Source organism: Quercus robur, chromosome 12 (assembly GCF_932294415.1).
Source record: "Quercus robur chromosome 12, dhQueRobu3.1, whole genome shotgun sequence".
NCBI classification, from domain to species: Eukaryota; Viridiplantae; Streptophyta; class Magnoliopsida; order Fagales; family Fagaceae; genus Quercus; species Quercus robur.
In genome coordinates this window covers 7235212-7252785 of record NC_065545.1, presented here as the reverse complement: position 1 = coordinate 7252785, position 17574 = coordinate 7235212, and the positions used below count along the sequence as shown (strand labels likewise).

The 17574-nt window shown below is 29.7% G+C and overlaps 1 protein-coding gene across 2 annotated transcripts; it reads left to right on the top strand.

Moving 5' to 3' along the window:
• Positions 1-11954: 11954 nt before the first annotated feature.
• LOC126709864 (probable trehalose-phosphate phosphatase D) lies at positions 11955-15032 on the top strand. 2 transcript variants are annotated; one of them, XM_050410226.1, is made up of 12 exons: positions 11955-12140; positions 12306-12522; positions 12633-12773; positions 12892-12963; positions 13070-13162; positions 13266-13322; positions 13413-13514; positions 13618-13695; positions 13818-13887; positions 14012-14082; positions 14316-14408; positions 14764-15032. In XM_050410226.1, the coding sequence occupies exons 2-12, from the start codon at positions 12310-12312 to the stop codon at positions 14848-14850; spliced, it is 1077 nt and encodes a 358-aa protein (XP_050266183.1). In that variant the 5' UTR covers positions 11955-12140; positions 12306-12309; the 3' UTR covers positions 14851-15032. The 2 variants fall into 2 exon arrangements, with proteins under 2 accessions (XP_050266183.1, XP_050266181.1); XM_050410224.1 differs by having other exon boundaries at positions 12239-12522.
• Positions 15033-17574: the final 2542 nt, after the last annotated feature.

Below are 17574 nucleotides of genomic sequence, written 5' to 3'. Positions count from 1 at the left end.
AAATTGACGTAATCAGTAAAGAACGATATGAAATATTTGTTGACGACATCTAGAGGCATTCAAGTCAGCAAAGCTATCAAGCTCTTGAGAAATTATTTTACATGTGAGAGTGCAATGCTTAAGTCATCGAAGTCAGAAGAACTTAGTTTGTGAGAGTGCAACTAGAAACTTGATTAGCGCTCTTGTTAGATGCATGTAATGGTAAAATCTCTTTTGTGATTAGATAATGAAGCAATAAAAGGGAAAGAGTGATATATATATATATATATATATATATATATATATAGCACGAGTTTTTCGTATTCTTTTGAACAATCATGAGTCCATAACATTCTTAAAAATTAAACACAAGTATATAACAAAATTAGGCTACTTCTACAAGTTGACATATAAAAATTAAATATAACAAAATCACTATAAGCAATTAACCTTAAAATAAATAGAGTTTAAATTAAACTAAATTACAGTAGATTACTAAATAGAAATTGAATTGAAGAAGAAAAGTAGGGGTGACAATTTGTGTTCGCGGGTCAGATTTGTGTTGTGTCAAGTCATGAGTATTCGGCTAAATGGGTTGACCCAAACCCGATCTGTTTAGTAAATAAGCCAAGAATCTTCAGCCCGAACACGACTTGTTTATTAAACAGGCTGACCCGACCCGACGCGTTTAACTTATTTAATTGACAAGTCATGTAAAAGTCAATACAAATAATCCGTTTAATAATCTATTTGATTAATAGGTCATACCTAACCTATACAATTTTTATCAATTTCCATATATCTAAAATTAAAATACAATTACAACCATAAATATAGTAATAAACATATAAAAACAACTATAAATTAAGCAATAATATTTTTTAAAAAAACTAATAACTTAATAAGCTAAACAGGTTAAACGGGTTAGACGAGTTTGCATGTTGAACACGAACCCGATCCGTTTATTAAACGGGTTAGTCATGTCAACCCGAATATGACCTGAACTCGTTTAGCCTCAACCCATGACCTGTTTATAAACGGGTTAGTTGTGTCAGGTTCGCAGGTTGTGTTAGATTTTGTCACCCTTAAAGAAAAGTACAAATCTTATGATAAATAAGTAGAGATATATATATATATATATATATATATATATATTATATTTATTGAACTAAAATAGAAAAGTTGAATGCAAGGAAGCTAGGAGCCTAGGTTTTAGGCTTTGGGAAAAGATATATGAAGGGAAGGCATACCTTAAAGTTAGTAAATTATGGCTAAAAGTAAGTAAAAGTTAAGGATGAAAATTAGTAAAATAAATATTTGGGCACATGTTGACATGTTGGGAAAGACTAAGGTTCTGTTTAATATATATGTTTAAATAATAGTTTTCAATTTTTTTTGGAAATACGTGTGAGTGAAAAAGTGTGTGAAAATACGTATAATATTGTTTAAAAACTGAAAATATGTGTTTGAACTTGCATACTAAACAGGGCCTAAAAAGTTAAAAGAATTGGTATTTGAGTAGGGTCAGTATTATGTGGTTTTGTCAATGGGGAGCCAAACTTTGATTATGTGGTTTTGTCAATGGGGAGCCAAACTTTGAACTTGAGGGGGCCAGCTATTGGAGAAGTTTTATAAAGTTTGGTTATACCCTTACTTAGGCCTTAAGGCTTGATCTTGTAGTCAACCAAAAAATAGTCCTCAACAAGACTTTACTTTAATATTCCAAATAAAAGCATTTTAATAACTTGATTAATTTGTAAGCATCAACACCCTCTTATAACCACCTCTAGATCCCATAATCATGGAGTGACAGGTAAGATTATGAGTTGAAATTTTATGAGGTGAGTTTAATAATTGTCAAGTAGAAGACAATAAAACATTCCAAGGAACTAAAATATCTCATTTAGCCTTATTTTATTTTATTTTATTTTAATGAATGGAGAGCCACGCATTTATTTATTAATATATCAAGAAATCCCTCTATTTTTGGGCTTTTGTGAAAAGATTGATTTCAATGAGTTATTTAAAAATTGAAAAACGTTTAAAACTATTTGGTGATATATGGTACTTTTGAAATGATGTTTAAGAAATACGGTTTTACATGTGATAGTATATAGTATAGTGCAACTAAATCGTGTTTTCTTTTTGTTAAAAAAATAAAATAAAATCGTATTAGCTTTTTGAATAAAAAGCGGTGGCTAGATTAGATTTGTTATTGTAGGTGGGAAACATCATCGAGTATATGTTTTTTTTTTTTTAGAAAGTCATCGAGTATATGTTATTAAAATACAATTTTATGCAAATACTTTCAAAGCATAATTTCATTTAAGACCATCATAACTCTCTAAATATTTTTGAAATTACTATATTTTTCAAAAAAAGAATACCTAAAGTTCGTCATATTTGGGAATTACTTGCCGTGCAGATTACAAGATTCCTCTTTAAACAAATAGATATATATTCTTTAAGCTCTCCATTTAATTTCTCAAACGAAGAAATATGTTATTTCTATTTGAAGGGTTTTAGAATTATAATCCAAGCTTGTTGGTGTATTGACACTTTATTCTTTCGTGCTCTAAGAGATCCTTCGGGACATTCCCTGACACTTCTACACGTGGTTCTTTAAACAAAATCTTTTTCTTTTTTTGAGAACCATTAAACATAGACAATATTAGAGGAATAAGTTCAATCGCATTCGATACTATCTTGAACCATAGAGGTTCGTGAATTTTGGCAACTTGATATGTTAAGTAATGAATATTATGAATGACCTTTGGTTTGAAATGGAGGAAAAAGTATTTTGAATCAACAAAGGGAATAGGTTGGGAATTATGGGCTGGAAAAATGATTTTGAAGTTTTTTTTGTTGACTCAACTGGTCGTGTTTTGCTGGGGGAGGCTACATATGTAAGTTAGTTCTTTGTTAATGAAGACGCATTTCAGCAAAACGAAAAGAAAAAAAGGTTGAATATAAGGATCTAATGAAATATCTACAAGAATGCACTGAAATAACTAAAACCATGTCACATGCATAAAGTTTTTTTTTTTTTTTGGGTTGACATAGTCACATAGGGAACTTTTCTAAATGATAATATGTTTACCAGTCTTTTGTCTATTAGTTTTGGGCATAATTCTAATTCTTTAGCTAACAAGAAATTAATAATGACTCCCACAATTTAGAGTTAACCACTCTATCTATGACACCCATTGATTTTAGGTGTAACCGGAATTTTAATTTAGATTCTTTATTTAATAATAGTTAATTAAAATCTATGATTCTCAAAGCTCATTATTTAAAAATTACACTTACCCTCGTGAGATTACATTCTTTAATATGTTTCCATCAACTTCAAATAGTTAAAATTCACATATACATAAATTACAACTTTTAGAAGGAAAGCCTAGAGAACATAATCATGTCAAAATGCAAAAACACCTCCTAGGTTTCATTCCTTCTTTATAACTCCTTAAGATTTTTATATTCACCAAATTGACATTTGGGACTACCTTTTTTTTTTTAGTTTTCATGGACAAAAATAATTAAATTATACTATCATGTGAACCACATTAATAAGACTTGTTAACTGATTCATGTCGTTGCTCAAGTGATGCTCACGTAATTTTTTTTGTTAACAAGAACTAACAAAAGTTAATCACAAGCATAAATTTGACAGATATATAAAAAACCTCAAAAAGTTACAAAAAAGAATTAAAACTCTATGGAGATGTTTTTACAATCGACCCAAACCCCAAGGGGTATTGTTGTATTTAGGCCAACATAATTATAACCTTATTAAGGTCTGAATATATTAAACCCAATAACCAGAACAATAAAAGAAAGTGCAATTAGATTAGTTGAATGAATTTAAAATTTTTACTCATAAATTAAAATTTCAAGTTTTCATAAATTACATAGGGATAAAATGTAATTTTTTTTTATTTAAAATTTTACGTAAGGGTGGCATATGCATGCCGAAAAAGGAATACTGGCACGTATAGCGACCAAGTTGTCCACCCAAAAATGGGACGTGGGGCATCTTGTGCATTGAGTCCCCATGCATAATAGATTAATTATTACTGTATTTGAATTGAAGAAACTTCCAAGCCAATAAGGAATATTGCAGAGCAAAAAAAAAAAAAACAAAAAAAACAAAGAAGAAGAAGGAATATTGCAAAACATATTAATATTGACCATACCAAATTAACAATATTATGGGAAAAAAAAACATAAGAACATATATATTAAACTATGAGAAAAATGATAAAGTTTTTCTCCAATCAATTTGAAGAAATTTCCAACCTATTATATAGTGATTTGTAAGATCATTTATATGTACTATTTAAATAAGTTATTTAATTTTATAAAAACCATAAGAAAATAGTTATTTAGAATAGAATATATCATGAGTATAACTATAGAATTGTGGGTCATTTATAACAGGATTAAGATTGCATGGGAGAAGGGGCATGAATATCTCATTTTGGAAACAAATTCAGTGTTGAAAGTGAATTTTTAACAATGCTAAAAATAAACTATTAAAAAAGGTCTTCTGGTTTCATGTTAAGTAATGAATATTAGGAGTGTCTATGATTAATCCCCACACACACAAAAAAAAAAAAAAATATATATATATATATATAGTAATTTTTTTCAATAATTTAATAGTTAAAAGAGATGAGATTTGATTCTTGAACGTCTTTATTAGAAATATCATAAAATGTCAATTGAACTACAAGGTTCTCGATGCATTCATTTAAAGTTTGAATGCTTTCTCTTATTATATTTCAATTCTAATTTTAGAAATGCATCCCTCTCTCCTCCCCATATTTCATTAAAAAAATATATAAAATAAAATAAAATAATAGTTAAGCTTTTTTGTTTTTTAGAATGAAAATAATAGTATAGTTGAAAGTGAAACAATGCCAGTACCCTAATGCCAAAAATTAACACTTATTAGACTGACTGGTTAGGTTCCTTCTAAAACGTTTCTTGGGCGACCTGAAAACTCCTAATGAATGTGAAGAAGGGAAGAGATTTGTTGCCAAATAATAGAGGTTTCTTAATGGGAAAGTTATTCTCCCTTTTTTGGGTCCTGATTCAAAGATTTCATTTCTTTAATCCAGCTTCCTTTAACCTGCTAGCCTAACTCTTTTCTTTTTTGAAGATCTTTATTAGCTACCTAAACTTTGAAACCGAAAACCTCTTTCACATGGGTTGGCTTTAAAGCATCTCAAAGGTCTCCAGTTTTGACCGTGCATCAGAAACAAATTAGTAAAAGAATTTGGAAAGAGGATTTTTTTATTAAAAATAAAAGATATTAAGTGGAAAAATTCTTTTTGGCCGAAGAATTAAAATAGAGATTCTTTCAAGACTATTATGGAGCTTGGTCGGTCATTAAATTCTAGGTGACCTATCTTGGGGCATTGAATTTGAATTCCCATGCAAACGAACCTTCTTGGCTTCTTCTTCTTTTATTTTTTTATTTTTTTCTTCTAATTTTGATTTAAAAATCTATAAAAAGTGAGGAGGAAGATAAGAGTTTCTATTCGAATCCAAGTTCTCAGTATAGAGAAAATTGAATAGAGATTCTTTCAAGACTATTATGGAACTTGGTCGGTCATTAAATTCTAGGTGACCTATCTTGGGGCATTGAATTTGAATTCCCATGCAAACGAACCTTCTTGGCTTCTTCTTTTTTTCTGTTTTTTTTCTTTTAATGTTGATTTAAAAATCTATAAAAAGTGAGGAGGAAGATAAGAGTTTCTATTTGAACCCAAGTTCTCAATATAGAGAAAATTGAATTATATATATTAATTGTTTCTATAAAAAAAAAATAGTATTGTTAGAATACAAATTCTCTGTACCACATTTTGTGTTTTACTTATGTTTTACAATTCCACCAATCACAACTTATTATGTATTTATTTTTTTCCATTTTAAACTTTGACTATTTTATAAGGAAAGTTAAATAAATAAATGATAAGTTGTAATTGGTGAAACATAAAGTGGAACACAAAAAATAGTATAGAGGATTTGTATTTATCTTGTTAATGAGTGCTCTTAAGACAATTATTAATAAATAATTTTAGGAAAATTTTAATACCACTTTCATGAAAATTATAAATAAAAAAAAAGACTATTAAAAAATCAATTATTTTATTTTATTTTCTCATATAAAGTTTTTAAAAATATTTTCTAGGCATATATTGGTTAACTAGCTCCCAAAAATAATTACATTAATTATTCCCAGAAAAAAACATAAGAGTAACACATTATAAAAGAAAAAAAGAAAGGAACAAAAAGTCGTACAACAATAGTTTGGAAACTTCGGCCATCTTTCTTCTTGTTCCTAGAACATTTTTGCCCACAGCATAATCATAGAGGAAGAAAGAGGAATGAAAAGTTAAACCATTCTCAAATTTCAACCCAATAAAGGTTTTCAACAATGTCGACTCGTGCTAAATGCATAGTTCAAAAAGATCTTATCTATCTTACAGTCACTAGAAAGTACCAAATTAAATGAACTAATCAAATTGAAAAGTGTTATATCCCTAATAAATTATAGGTGATAAGTTGTTATTAATTCTAATTTTAACTCACAATTAAAATTGTATTTTTATCCACTAATAACAGCTAATAACAATTACCACTGCGCACTCTTGGTGTGATAGTCACTCCACAAGTATAAATACTTGTGAAGTACTTGTGGAGTGTGGGGGTAAAGGTCGGGGTTCAAGTTTTCAGGAGGGAGCTTCACACACATATACACTTAGATTAAGCTAGAGTAAAATTCTATCTTGTAAAAAAAAAAAAAAAAAAAACAGCTAATAACAATATGCTACTTATAATTTGTAATGAAAGTGTTGTAAAAATGTTATAGACAAAATATTTTTTAATTAAATAAATTAGTAATTAACTAAAAATGTACACAGACTATTAATTTCATATTAATGGTAAAAGATGGACATGCTAATTAAAGAAGTAAAGGCTGCCTATCTGTTTCACAGTCCAGCCATGAGTGTTTAATGTCAAAACTATATATATATATATATATACACACACGCGCACACATGAGATTAATTATAACCAAACGTTAGAAGGCTGCTGATTTTGATTTGTTGCAAACTTTGTAAGGTTAGGTTAGGTTAGAGCTGCTTGTTTCAAACTTTAGAAGGGGCGGTGCGAAATGTTTTGTTTTTATTTGCTCTGTTCTCTATATGCCAAATTTTCTAACTACCCATCAAGTCTAATAATAATAATTATTAAAGAAAGTTGAAGCACACATATGCATGAAAACAATTAGTCTTTCTTTGCTTCAATTTTCATAATTCAAGGATTTTTATCCAACATATTTTTGCTCAACATAATAAATATATATATATTTTTAACATACAATCTTCGTAGAGTCATAATCCTATTTATGTTGAGTTGTACATACTAATTATAGTTAATTAATTGGGCTTTTATAAAAATATAATGAATACATAATTATTCTAACTAATATCTCAAAAATTAAAGAGAAAATAAAAGACTTTGCTCTATACCTATAAAATGATAGTTGATCAAAGATAATTTAAAGATTTAAAATCTTCTTGTCAACCTAGCTTGCCTTAAATTCATTGAAGTTTAATAAGTAGATTTTTTGTAATACATTGCAAGCAATTTAATTTTTATCTTGAGTTGTGTTTATAACAACAATTTATATTATTATTTTTATATGTCACAATTTTTAGTGTTGGCTAATTCAATGACAAATTTATTTGTATTTTTGGACAATGTACCTTGTATTAAATATATGAGTCTAATAAGGATTGAGGTTTGAAGATTCGGTTCACTATGTAAACCTAAAGACCTTGGTTGGGCAAAAGATTTTGTGGCCTTCTCAACCCTAAATCCTACACCTTTATAAAATAATAATAATAATAATAATAATAATAATAATAATAATAATAATAATAATTAATTAATTAATTAATTAATTAACCCTAATCACTAGAGAGGAAGACAGCCGCACTTATACAATGAAAAACTAGAGTTGAAAATTCCAAAGTCTTATCTCTACCTAATTGAGTCTAACCTTCAATGATTAACTCTTATTTGGAGCTTCTATGAAAACCATGGCCTAGGTCCAAACTGACTCCATTTACAACAATATACCTAAACCGGTAAGAAAAAGGTTAAGGGCTTTCCTTAAATTAAACTCTTCATAAATCTCTCTTATATCCATAGTTATTCAATGATTGAACTCTCTCTTTTCAAATAACATGTCACCATCCACTACAAGTAAAATTTTTTATTACAACAACAAAAAAATCATTGCAATGACATCAAAGTCATTGCAATAGTTGATGTGAGTTATTACAATAAATTTTGAGGTAATAAGTTTGTGCAACAAAAATTTTCATTGCAATAATCACTAGATATTTTAATGACAACTTTGATGCAATGATATATATGTTGTTGCAATAAACAATTTATTGCAATGATATATTTGTTGTAATAAATAATTGTTTCATATTTGTCATCGCAATAAATTATAAAATAATTGATATGAAATTATTGCAATGATATATTTGTTTCATGTTTATCATTGCAATAGATTGTAAAATAATTTATATAAAATGATTACAATGATGTCTTTATTGTAATAAAATATCATTTTGAAATTTTTGTTGTAATAGATTGCAAAAATAATTGTTATCAAGTTATTGTAACAATATATTTATTTTAAATTATTGCAACAAATTTTCTTAATGTAATATTGATAATTATAAGTTATTGAAACTAATTATTGTAAATGCGATAATTTACCACTTTTAAGTTATTATTGCAACGATTTTTAACATATAGATGCAATATTGTGTCTAATACCATTATATTTATATTGTTGTATTAACATTTGATGTAATAGACTTATTTTAATACAGTGATCGTTGTTCTATGACCGACCACGTCACACTTAGAAACTCCAATTAGTGGGAAATAAAAAGGTCTCCTTGCCCCTCTGGGAAATAGCATAACCTTACAAAATAGGTACCATTAACTTAAAATATATATATATATATATAGGCTGATTGGCTTACTTGACATGTCAATGTACGTAGTGCTAACATGTGACAACTGGTAAACCAACGAAAATCACAACTCGCAACAATAATTATCACTTGGCAATTCTTATTCCCTTTTCATTTCTATCACCAAATAATAAATTAACAAAACATAAAGGAGTGGGGTTCAATTCAACTGTTAAAGACCTAAAGTGGTCCTTCCCCATTTTCGTTACTAATGCTCTAAGATAGCGCCAAAACGATTCCCTGGAAATCTCCTTCTTTATTACTTTCTCTCATATTTGCATAATACACTTATGTAAAGTTTCAAATCTTGGACAAAAGAAGAGTTAAACTATTTCTCTTTATTAAAAAAAAAAAATGGGGATCAGATAGAGAACCAATAAAAAGAGTGGTTTCTAGTTTTGTGGTTTAGATGGTCGGACCGATAACATCATAACTAATTCAGTTAATGATTATTTAATTATAAAAATTGATTTATATTCCACTATGGAAGAGTAAAGTTTCCATATTTTTACTAATATCCCTTTATTAATTATAATGAAAAAGTTAAAGAACTTTTATCCTTTTGTTTTTGTTTTATGAGTTTTAATTAAAAAGGACAATGTAGAAACTTGTACATTTTTATTTTATACATAATGCACTTAATGATATCTTCTCAAAAATTGGATTTTCTAAATATGAAAAAAAAAATTATAAACTTAAACAAACGGGTCCAAAAGAATATTGTAATGGAAATCCATATCATTAATGAGAAGGAAAGTTTTTCCCCTCATGATGTTTCTCGTGAAGACCATGCAACTTTGCATTAGGTATGCTAATCAATTGAGTCAAGTCAAATATTAAAATTTCAAAATTATTTATTTAATTTTATTTCGAATATGAACCAAGCTCAAATTTATCGCCAAACTTATTCTTTTTCCCATATATATAGTAAAAATTATGACTATTGTTTTTTACCCATTCACAAAACTATGCTAATAATTAGCAACTAAATTATAGTTATGTATGTTATGTTTTTTTACTCATATATATGTTTTTTGAGAGAGTTTCAACTTATAGCGTCCGCTCTTGATGATAGCTATTATCATTAAACCAAGACACTAATTAGTTTTTTGGTATAGGTGAGGATTGAACTCCAGATTTCTTATTCAATCATCAGAGACTTTACCAGTTGAATTAACTTGAACCCACTACCCATATATATTTTATGCTTGGGCTTGACATGTTTAATACTCGAGCCTAAATTTAAGCTTAATTTATTTGCTTGGTTCATCTGCTAAATAATTGACCATAAAAATATTTATAAAAAAAAAAAATATTTTTCACAGCAGAGTTTGAGTTGTTCATAAATAATCAAGCGTTGCTTATGCTCTTTATTAGAATCTGTGTACCAATAGGCCGAAACACTCATCAGTAATAATATGTAACTTGCATACTATAAAAAACAACATAAATCAAACCAGCAGTTGAACGGATGCCCAATTTTTGGGATGCTTGGTTATTAGGTTGAACCGACTAGTCTTGTTCTATTTTTAATAGTATTAATTTCTAGACTAAAGTAAGTTAGCCCTTGAAGTTTAGGATTGTTTTTATTTTGGCTCCATCACCCATTTTTATATAAGTGACGCGTTTCAATGGATAACACTTATCTGACACTTAACGATTAAATTACTAACATAAATTAATGGCATGAACAATATAAAAATGAAATTTTACCTATTAGTAATTTAATTGTTAAGTGTTAGATAAGTGTCATGCATTAAGACATATCATCCACAATATAATGCCAGGTGTCATAACATTACTAGCGGATATGGACAATAGTGCCAATATGAAAATGAAATCAAATATAATGACCAAAATGAAAATAACTTTAAACTTTAACTGTTAAAAGCAGTGTAGTCGATACCATACCGGTATCGGCCCTATTGGCCGGTATGTACCTTACTGGTACATATACTGGTATCAAAATGCCAACGTTTTGTACCGGTTTAAATACCGGCCATACTGGCCAATTTCGGGCAATACCGGCCGGTATAGAAAAAAGCTTTATTTTATTTTATTTTATTTTTTTTAGTTTTGTAATTTTTGAATTTTTGTAAGGGCAGAATAATAACTTATTTGCATTAACTTATTAGTATTATTTGTTTTCTTAGTATGCAATGAATAATTAAGCTTTCTATTTTTTATATTGTGTTTTTTTTTTTCTTTTAATTGACGCTAAAGTCTAAAACCATAAATAATTTGTTCTAAATTGAGATAATGTTTTATGATAAACTTTTATATTTATATTTATTATAATACACACATATACATACATATATATATAATATAATATATTTATAAATATAAAAAATAACGGTAAACCCGAAATGGTACACTGGTATTGACCAGTATCGAAATATATTGTTTTACTGGTCAAATTGGTATAGCTTCCGGTATGAGATTAACTCCCTTAGTTAAAAGTGTACTATATTTTAATTCCTATTTTTTCTCCCACACTATTCTTTCCCTTTTTGCCCCCATAAATTGCTTATTGATTGCATTGAGAGAGAGAGAGCGAGTCAGTCCAAGTATAACTTACATGTTTTGACACAAATAATTTGTAGCAGGGTAGGAATTAAAAAAAATAAAAAAAATAAAATAAAAGTCTAAAACTATTCAGATACTGGTGATCATTTTGTTTGATCATTAAAAACTAGTAACGATGTCCACCAAATTATACAAGTTTGTAACACAGTTTGGTTGATTCTATACAAGTTAGTAGCAATAAGCACAGAAAATATTCGGTGCTGTGGGGATCACTGGTATTTTAGTATTGTTATTGAAAAGTACAGGGGCCAAACAAGAGACCTAGTGCCGTGAAACCTAGTTATAAATTGACTAGACAGCCCCAGTTGTGACTTGTAAGAGTGAGTGCGCGTGTGGATTTCAACCTTTTTTTTCTTTGGAGGTTTCTATAAAACCTCTTCGTTCCAGCTCAAGTACTCACACATTAACATCTCTGTTTCTCCTCTGTTCCATTCTCTCTATAACCTTTCATTCCCCCAACTCTTATCTATTATTATCCAAAACTCTCAAAACCTTGAGGTACAATCAAAATTCTTACATGGGTTTGTTTCAATTTTTTTTTCTTTGTCGTCTAGTATTTGTTGTTTATATATGTACTGAAAAGTTTATCTATCTAGGCGCAAGGTTGAAGAGAAAGAAAATGACTAAACAGAATGTGGTGGTGTCTGATTGCTCATCGCGCAGTGGCATGGTTACAGTGGCTGCATCAACATCGGCACTGTTCTCACCACCAGAAGCGTTGGCTGCACTTGGTGGTCATATTGCCATGTCTGAAAAGAAGCTCCTTAAGAGGCTTGAAGCTGGAGGAGGCAGAGTCAATGCTTGGGTTGATTCAATGAGAGATTCCTCACCTTCTCGAATAAAATCCACAACTGAAAAAGAAGAGCAAAGCTCTTGGATTGTACGTTTCAGCCTCTTGTCTAAAATGACTATTATTCTATATTTCTAGTAGTCATGGTGTTATAAGTTTGTACCATTGTTTTATTTGTTTCTTTATTGTTTGGACAATAGCTTCGCCATCCATCAGCGTTGAGAAAGTTCGGGCAGATAATATCTGCTTCCAAAGGGAAACAAATTGTGATGTTTCTGGATTATGATGGTACTCTCTCACCGATTGTTGAGGATCCAGATCGAGCATTTATGTCGAGAGAGGTTTGTTTTCATTTTGTAATAAACTTTTGAAGTTCATGCATTTTGCCTTTGGTGGTTGAGTTCTGGTAAACTTTTTAATGTTGTTCAATTTTCTTTCATGCTTGTTTGTTTAAAGCAGATGAGAGAAGTTGTGAGGGATGTTGCTAGATACTTCCCCACAGCCATTGTGAGTGGAAGGTGCAGGGCCAAGGTGCATTTTCTAGAACTATAAAGTTGTCTGGTACTTTTAATTTATTTATTTTATCTAGAATAGTTGATGAATAAATTGTTTTTGTTTCTAATTGTCAAATTTTCAGGTATATAAGTTTGTAAGATTAGCAGAACTTTACTATGCGGGTAGCCATGGAATGGACATCAAGGGACCATCCAAAAGGAGAAAATGCAACAAAGTGAGTTCTGGTGTACCATGTAAAAAAATTAATCTTTTTAATATTTGATCTTTTGGCCGTTTCTAATATATATTTTTTTCCTGTTAATTTTTGGTTAATTTAGGGAAATCAAGCAGTGATCTTCCAAGCTGCTACTGAATTTCTACCCATGATTCATGAGGTTTGTTTTCTTTTACTTCTATCTAAGTAAAAGATGATCAAATATAGATAAGATATGTGTATAAAGAACTAACTGTGAATGTTCTTTCAGGTGCACAAAGCCTTGCTAGAGAAAACAAATTCCATCCCAGGTGCTAAGGTGGAAAATAATAAGTTTTGTCTATCCGTACACTTCCGCTGTGTTGATGAAAAGGTGACTGAAACCCCTTGTCCAATTAAATTTTTTTTTTTCCTTTTATTTCTCATATGGATCACAAAGACTAATATTTGTTTGTATGTTTTTTTCTTTTGGTCAGAGATGGGCTGCATTAGCAGAGCAAGTTAGGTTGGTGCTCAGTGCGTATCCAAAACTTAAACTGACTCAAGGGAGGAAGGTACCCACGTTGTTCTATTTAATTTTCAATTTGTATTTAAAAAAAAAAAAAGAAATTTGTATGCAACAAATTTTATGTATTTTTGTAATGGTCAAAGTTGATATGTTGGTTCAAACGTACAGGTGCTAGAGATTCGTCCAATTATCAAATGGGACAAAGGCAAAGCCCTTGAATTCTTGCTAGAGTCACTTGGTAAGCATTAAAGCAATTTCACTACGCAACAGTCTAGAAACCCCATAGACATGACCATAAAAGGGGTCAAAAAAATCGTATATATTGTCCAATTCTTAACTTCTTCATTGACGTTCCTCTTCAGGATATGCCAGCTCAAGTGATGTTTTTCCTGTCTATATTGGAGATGATCAAACAGATGAGGATGCATTCAAGGTATCTCGTTTTCTTTATATATATATATATGCGCGTGCATTTAATTAACTTTTTGTTGAAAAGCTACTTTATTTATTGAAAATATGGAAGAAAAAAAATTACAATTATACATAAAAAATGTGAGACTTTAAGGAAAAAAAAAAAAAAAAAAAGCTAATCCAAACTAATAATTAAGTTATCATTTTCTTTTATGAGCATTTGCTAATCCATTTATTACATACTATGATAATTAGGTTTTGCGCAATAGAGGACAAGGGTTTGGGATCCTGGTTTCTAGAGTAGCAAAGGAAACAAGTGCCACTTATTCTTTGCAAGAACCATCTGAGGCAGGTTTATTTAATCCAAACATGCACTTGTGTTTGAACTATTCGATAAGACAAAATGTTATAATTTGTATTTGTACTGCATGCTATTTTCTCAATATATATATAGAGCAATGTTGGTGCCACAACTTGTGGCACAAGTAATTTTCTCAATATATATAGGGCAATGCTGGTGCCACAATTTGTGGCACAACTTGTGCCACAAGTTGTGATTGGTGGAGGGGTATCCCACATGAACCCACTATCACCCCTCCATATGAGCGAGTTGTGACACAAGTTGTGACACCAGCTTAATTCATATATATATATATATATATATTTGTACTGCATGTTAGGTTAATATTCCGTTTCTTTGCAGGTTAGGGAATTTTTGCGGCTATTGGTGGACTGGAAAAGATTACCACTGCATGCAAGGACAATAGGGGCTGTAAACATACAGCAATAATTGATCCCATGTTTTTTGGGGGTGAAATTAATATTTGCTGTATGTTTACGTAACTTAATGGTTTTTTTTTTTTTGGATAGAATTGCAAATGTATTTTCTTCTTTAGAGCCTGTAATTGATCAAAAGAGCGAAAACAATTCCTCATAATTTTATGAATTGTTCATATATTATTTCTCTTTCCATCTCTGATATAGTACTTATGTGTTGGTTAATATGTGGTGTCCATTATTTTTATAAATAATAATAATAATAATAATAATAATAATAATAATAAAGTGGTGGTGATGGAATTTGAACAAAAATAATCTCTAATAAAAAAAAAAGGTACTGCTAATGATTGAATCACAAAGTTTTTAGCCATAATTTGATGGCTTATGGTGCAAGCATGTATTTGCATACTCACCTGCCTGTGTTTGGGAATTATCATATAATAAATGAATATATATTGCAACTTAATAAGTCTTTTTTTTTTTTGAGAGAGAGTTTCAATCTATGGCATCTGCTCCTGATGATAGCTCTTTATCATCAGATCAAGATACTAATCAGTTTTTGGTATAGGTGGGGATTGAACACCATATCTCTTATACAACCATAAAAAAACTTTATCAGTTGAGTTAACTAGAACCCATTGCAACTTAATAAGTTGATCTTAGAAATAAGATTGAGAATCTTCTACAAAGCAACTTTAAAAAAAGTAATAATTGGTTTCTCATGCTAGAAGCTTTCATGATTTCGAGGGCGATATCAAATAAGTTAAATTGGTTTTTCTCTTTTAGAAGTAATAACTAATATTAAATAGCGATCAAGCCTGAATTAACAAATTAATAAACAACTAGAGCCAGTGCAGTCTCAATTTTTTTTCTGGATGATAGCCACCAACATGACAACTTAACAATTACAACAACAACAAACAAAGCTTTTTGTGATCGACTATGGATCCGTAACAAATTAGTTTGAGTCGGCGTTATGTATTTTTTTTTTTTTTTTACATTATATGTTATTCATAATTATACTCTTTATTACTTTCTTAATTATTATGTCTTTTTTTATTATTATTTCTATTAATATTAATTTTGGCCTTCTTTAACATTTTTTTCATTCTCTAAATCTAGATCAACTCGCTCTTTCTTATTAGTACTTCTCTCTCTCCCCTTTCCCCCAAGTGCCGGCAGTAGGACTTTGTTAATAACATAGAGCCATCATGTCCCAAATTAACCATCGAGCTAGGCATTAAGAAAATTTACGATTTTCAGGGAGGTTTTATCAGTTAATAGAATTTGATTGTCTATTCTTTTGGTGGAAAATAGAGTCACAATCCTAAACGGGGCCTTTGCATATAAACAGTGCTGCAGTGGGGTTTCCAAAAACCTGCTGTCATTTGTTAATGTGCATTTCTTAAGGACCACCTTTTTTTTTCTCTTTTTTTTTTTTTTTTTTTTTTTTTTTTTGGCATTCCCTAGTATTTAATTTTAAGGTTGTTGTATTGTAATATGGTACGGAAAGCAGTACTGTTCACAGGTCGTCTTTGATTTCTATAGGTCCATTATTTGTTAATTAGCTTTATTGCTGCTAAATAAGAGATCATAGACTGTTATGCAGTCAAAGGACAGAATGCTAATTCTTGGATTGAGTGTTTCACTTTCACCAGCTTGCATTTACAACACTCTAAACATCTCAATAATGCAAAGCATCTCTTAATAGCTGTAAAGAGACCTGGCATAAGACACAATGGCGCCAAATTAGAGAGGAATGCATGAATCAATGCATTATTTAACTTGTTTCTAGCTAAATGAATAGGTTTTCCTATCTTTGGCAAAAATTATCATTGGCATGTATAATCTGACTGTAAATACAAAACTCAAAGTCTCTATTGCTATTCAAGTATCCATCATACCTAATTAATTTTGACAATAATGAAAATAGTACACATTTATTGAAAAAGTTTAGCTCTAAACCAGTTTTCAACTTCCTCTAACTCTCTACGTGGTGATTAGAGCGACTATCCACATATATTTTTAGTTATATTTTTTAAGTGAGTTATATACTTTATTTAAATAAAATATGTGAATAGTTTTATAAATCGATATCTAATTGGTTGATGGAATATAAAGTGTAACACAAAAAGTAGCATAAATGATTTGTATTCCTATTTTGGAGGAAAAGCTTGTAATTATCTGATTGTCAACTGGTGAAAGTTTGAAACACTAAAAGATCCTTAGCAATTTAAGTTAAATTCTACTTCATGTTTTCAGATAATCAAACCCATTTTGGTTTCAACTGTAAGAGATATAATTGCATAATGCATGGTATCCTTTATTGATGATCACAAATAATGTAAATGTAGTGATCGTGATCATGTCCTACCGAATTTGGGTTGAAATTTGTATTATGTTGTAATGGCTTTCCATTTGATTACTAAATTGATATGGTTTGGACTTTTCTTTTTTTAAGTATGAAGAAGATAAATCAATGAAACCCATAAACACACAAACCTTCCATTTTTCTGCACACTTCGTCGTCAGAGCTAGAGGAATTTGACACCTAAGTAGCACTCAAAATGATATCTCTCTTTTTCCACCATGGAGACCGAGAGAAAGACCTTGATTATTGGTGACAATCCTATTCAATCAAGGTCTATATTTTGAAAACTTCCTAGTCTAGTGTAAGTTAGTATTTGTAATTTATTAGACTAAGAATTTGATTTATGCCCAGTGTTCTAGCTCG

Excerpts from the sequence above, each read along its gene's own strand:
- LOC126709864 (XM_050410224.1), top strand. The coding sequence starts at position 12,262 with ATGACTAAACAGAATGTGGTGGTGTCTGATTGCTCATCGCGCAGTGGC. Across the intron at positions 12,964-13,069 it reads GTGGAAGGTGCAGGGCCAAG|GTATATAAGTTTGTAAGATT; the intron begins GTGCATTTTCTA and ends TCAAATTTTCAG. Across the intron at positions 13,163-13,265 it reads AAAGGAGAAAATGCAACAAA|GGAAATCAAGCAGTGATCTT; the intron begins GTGAGTTCTGGT and ends TGGTTAATTTAG.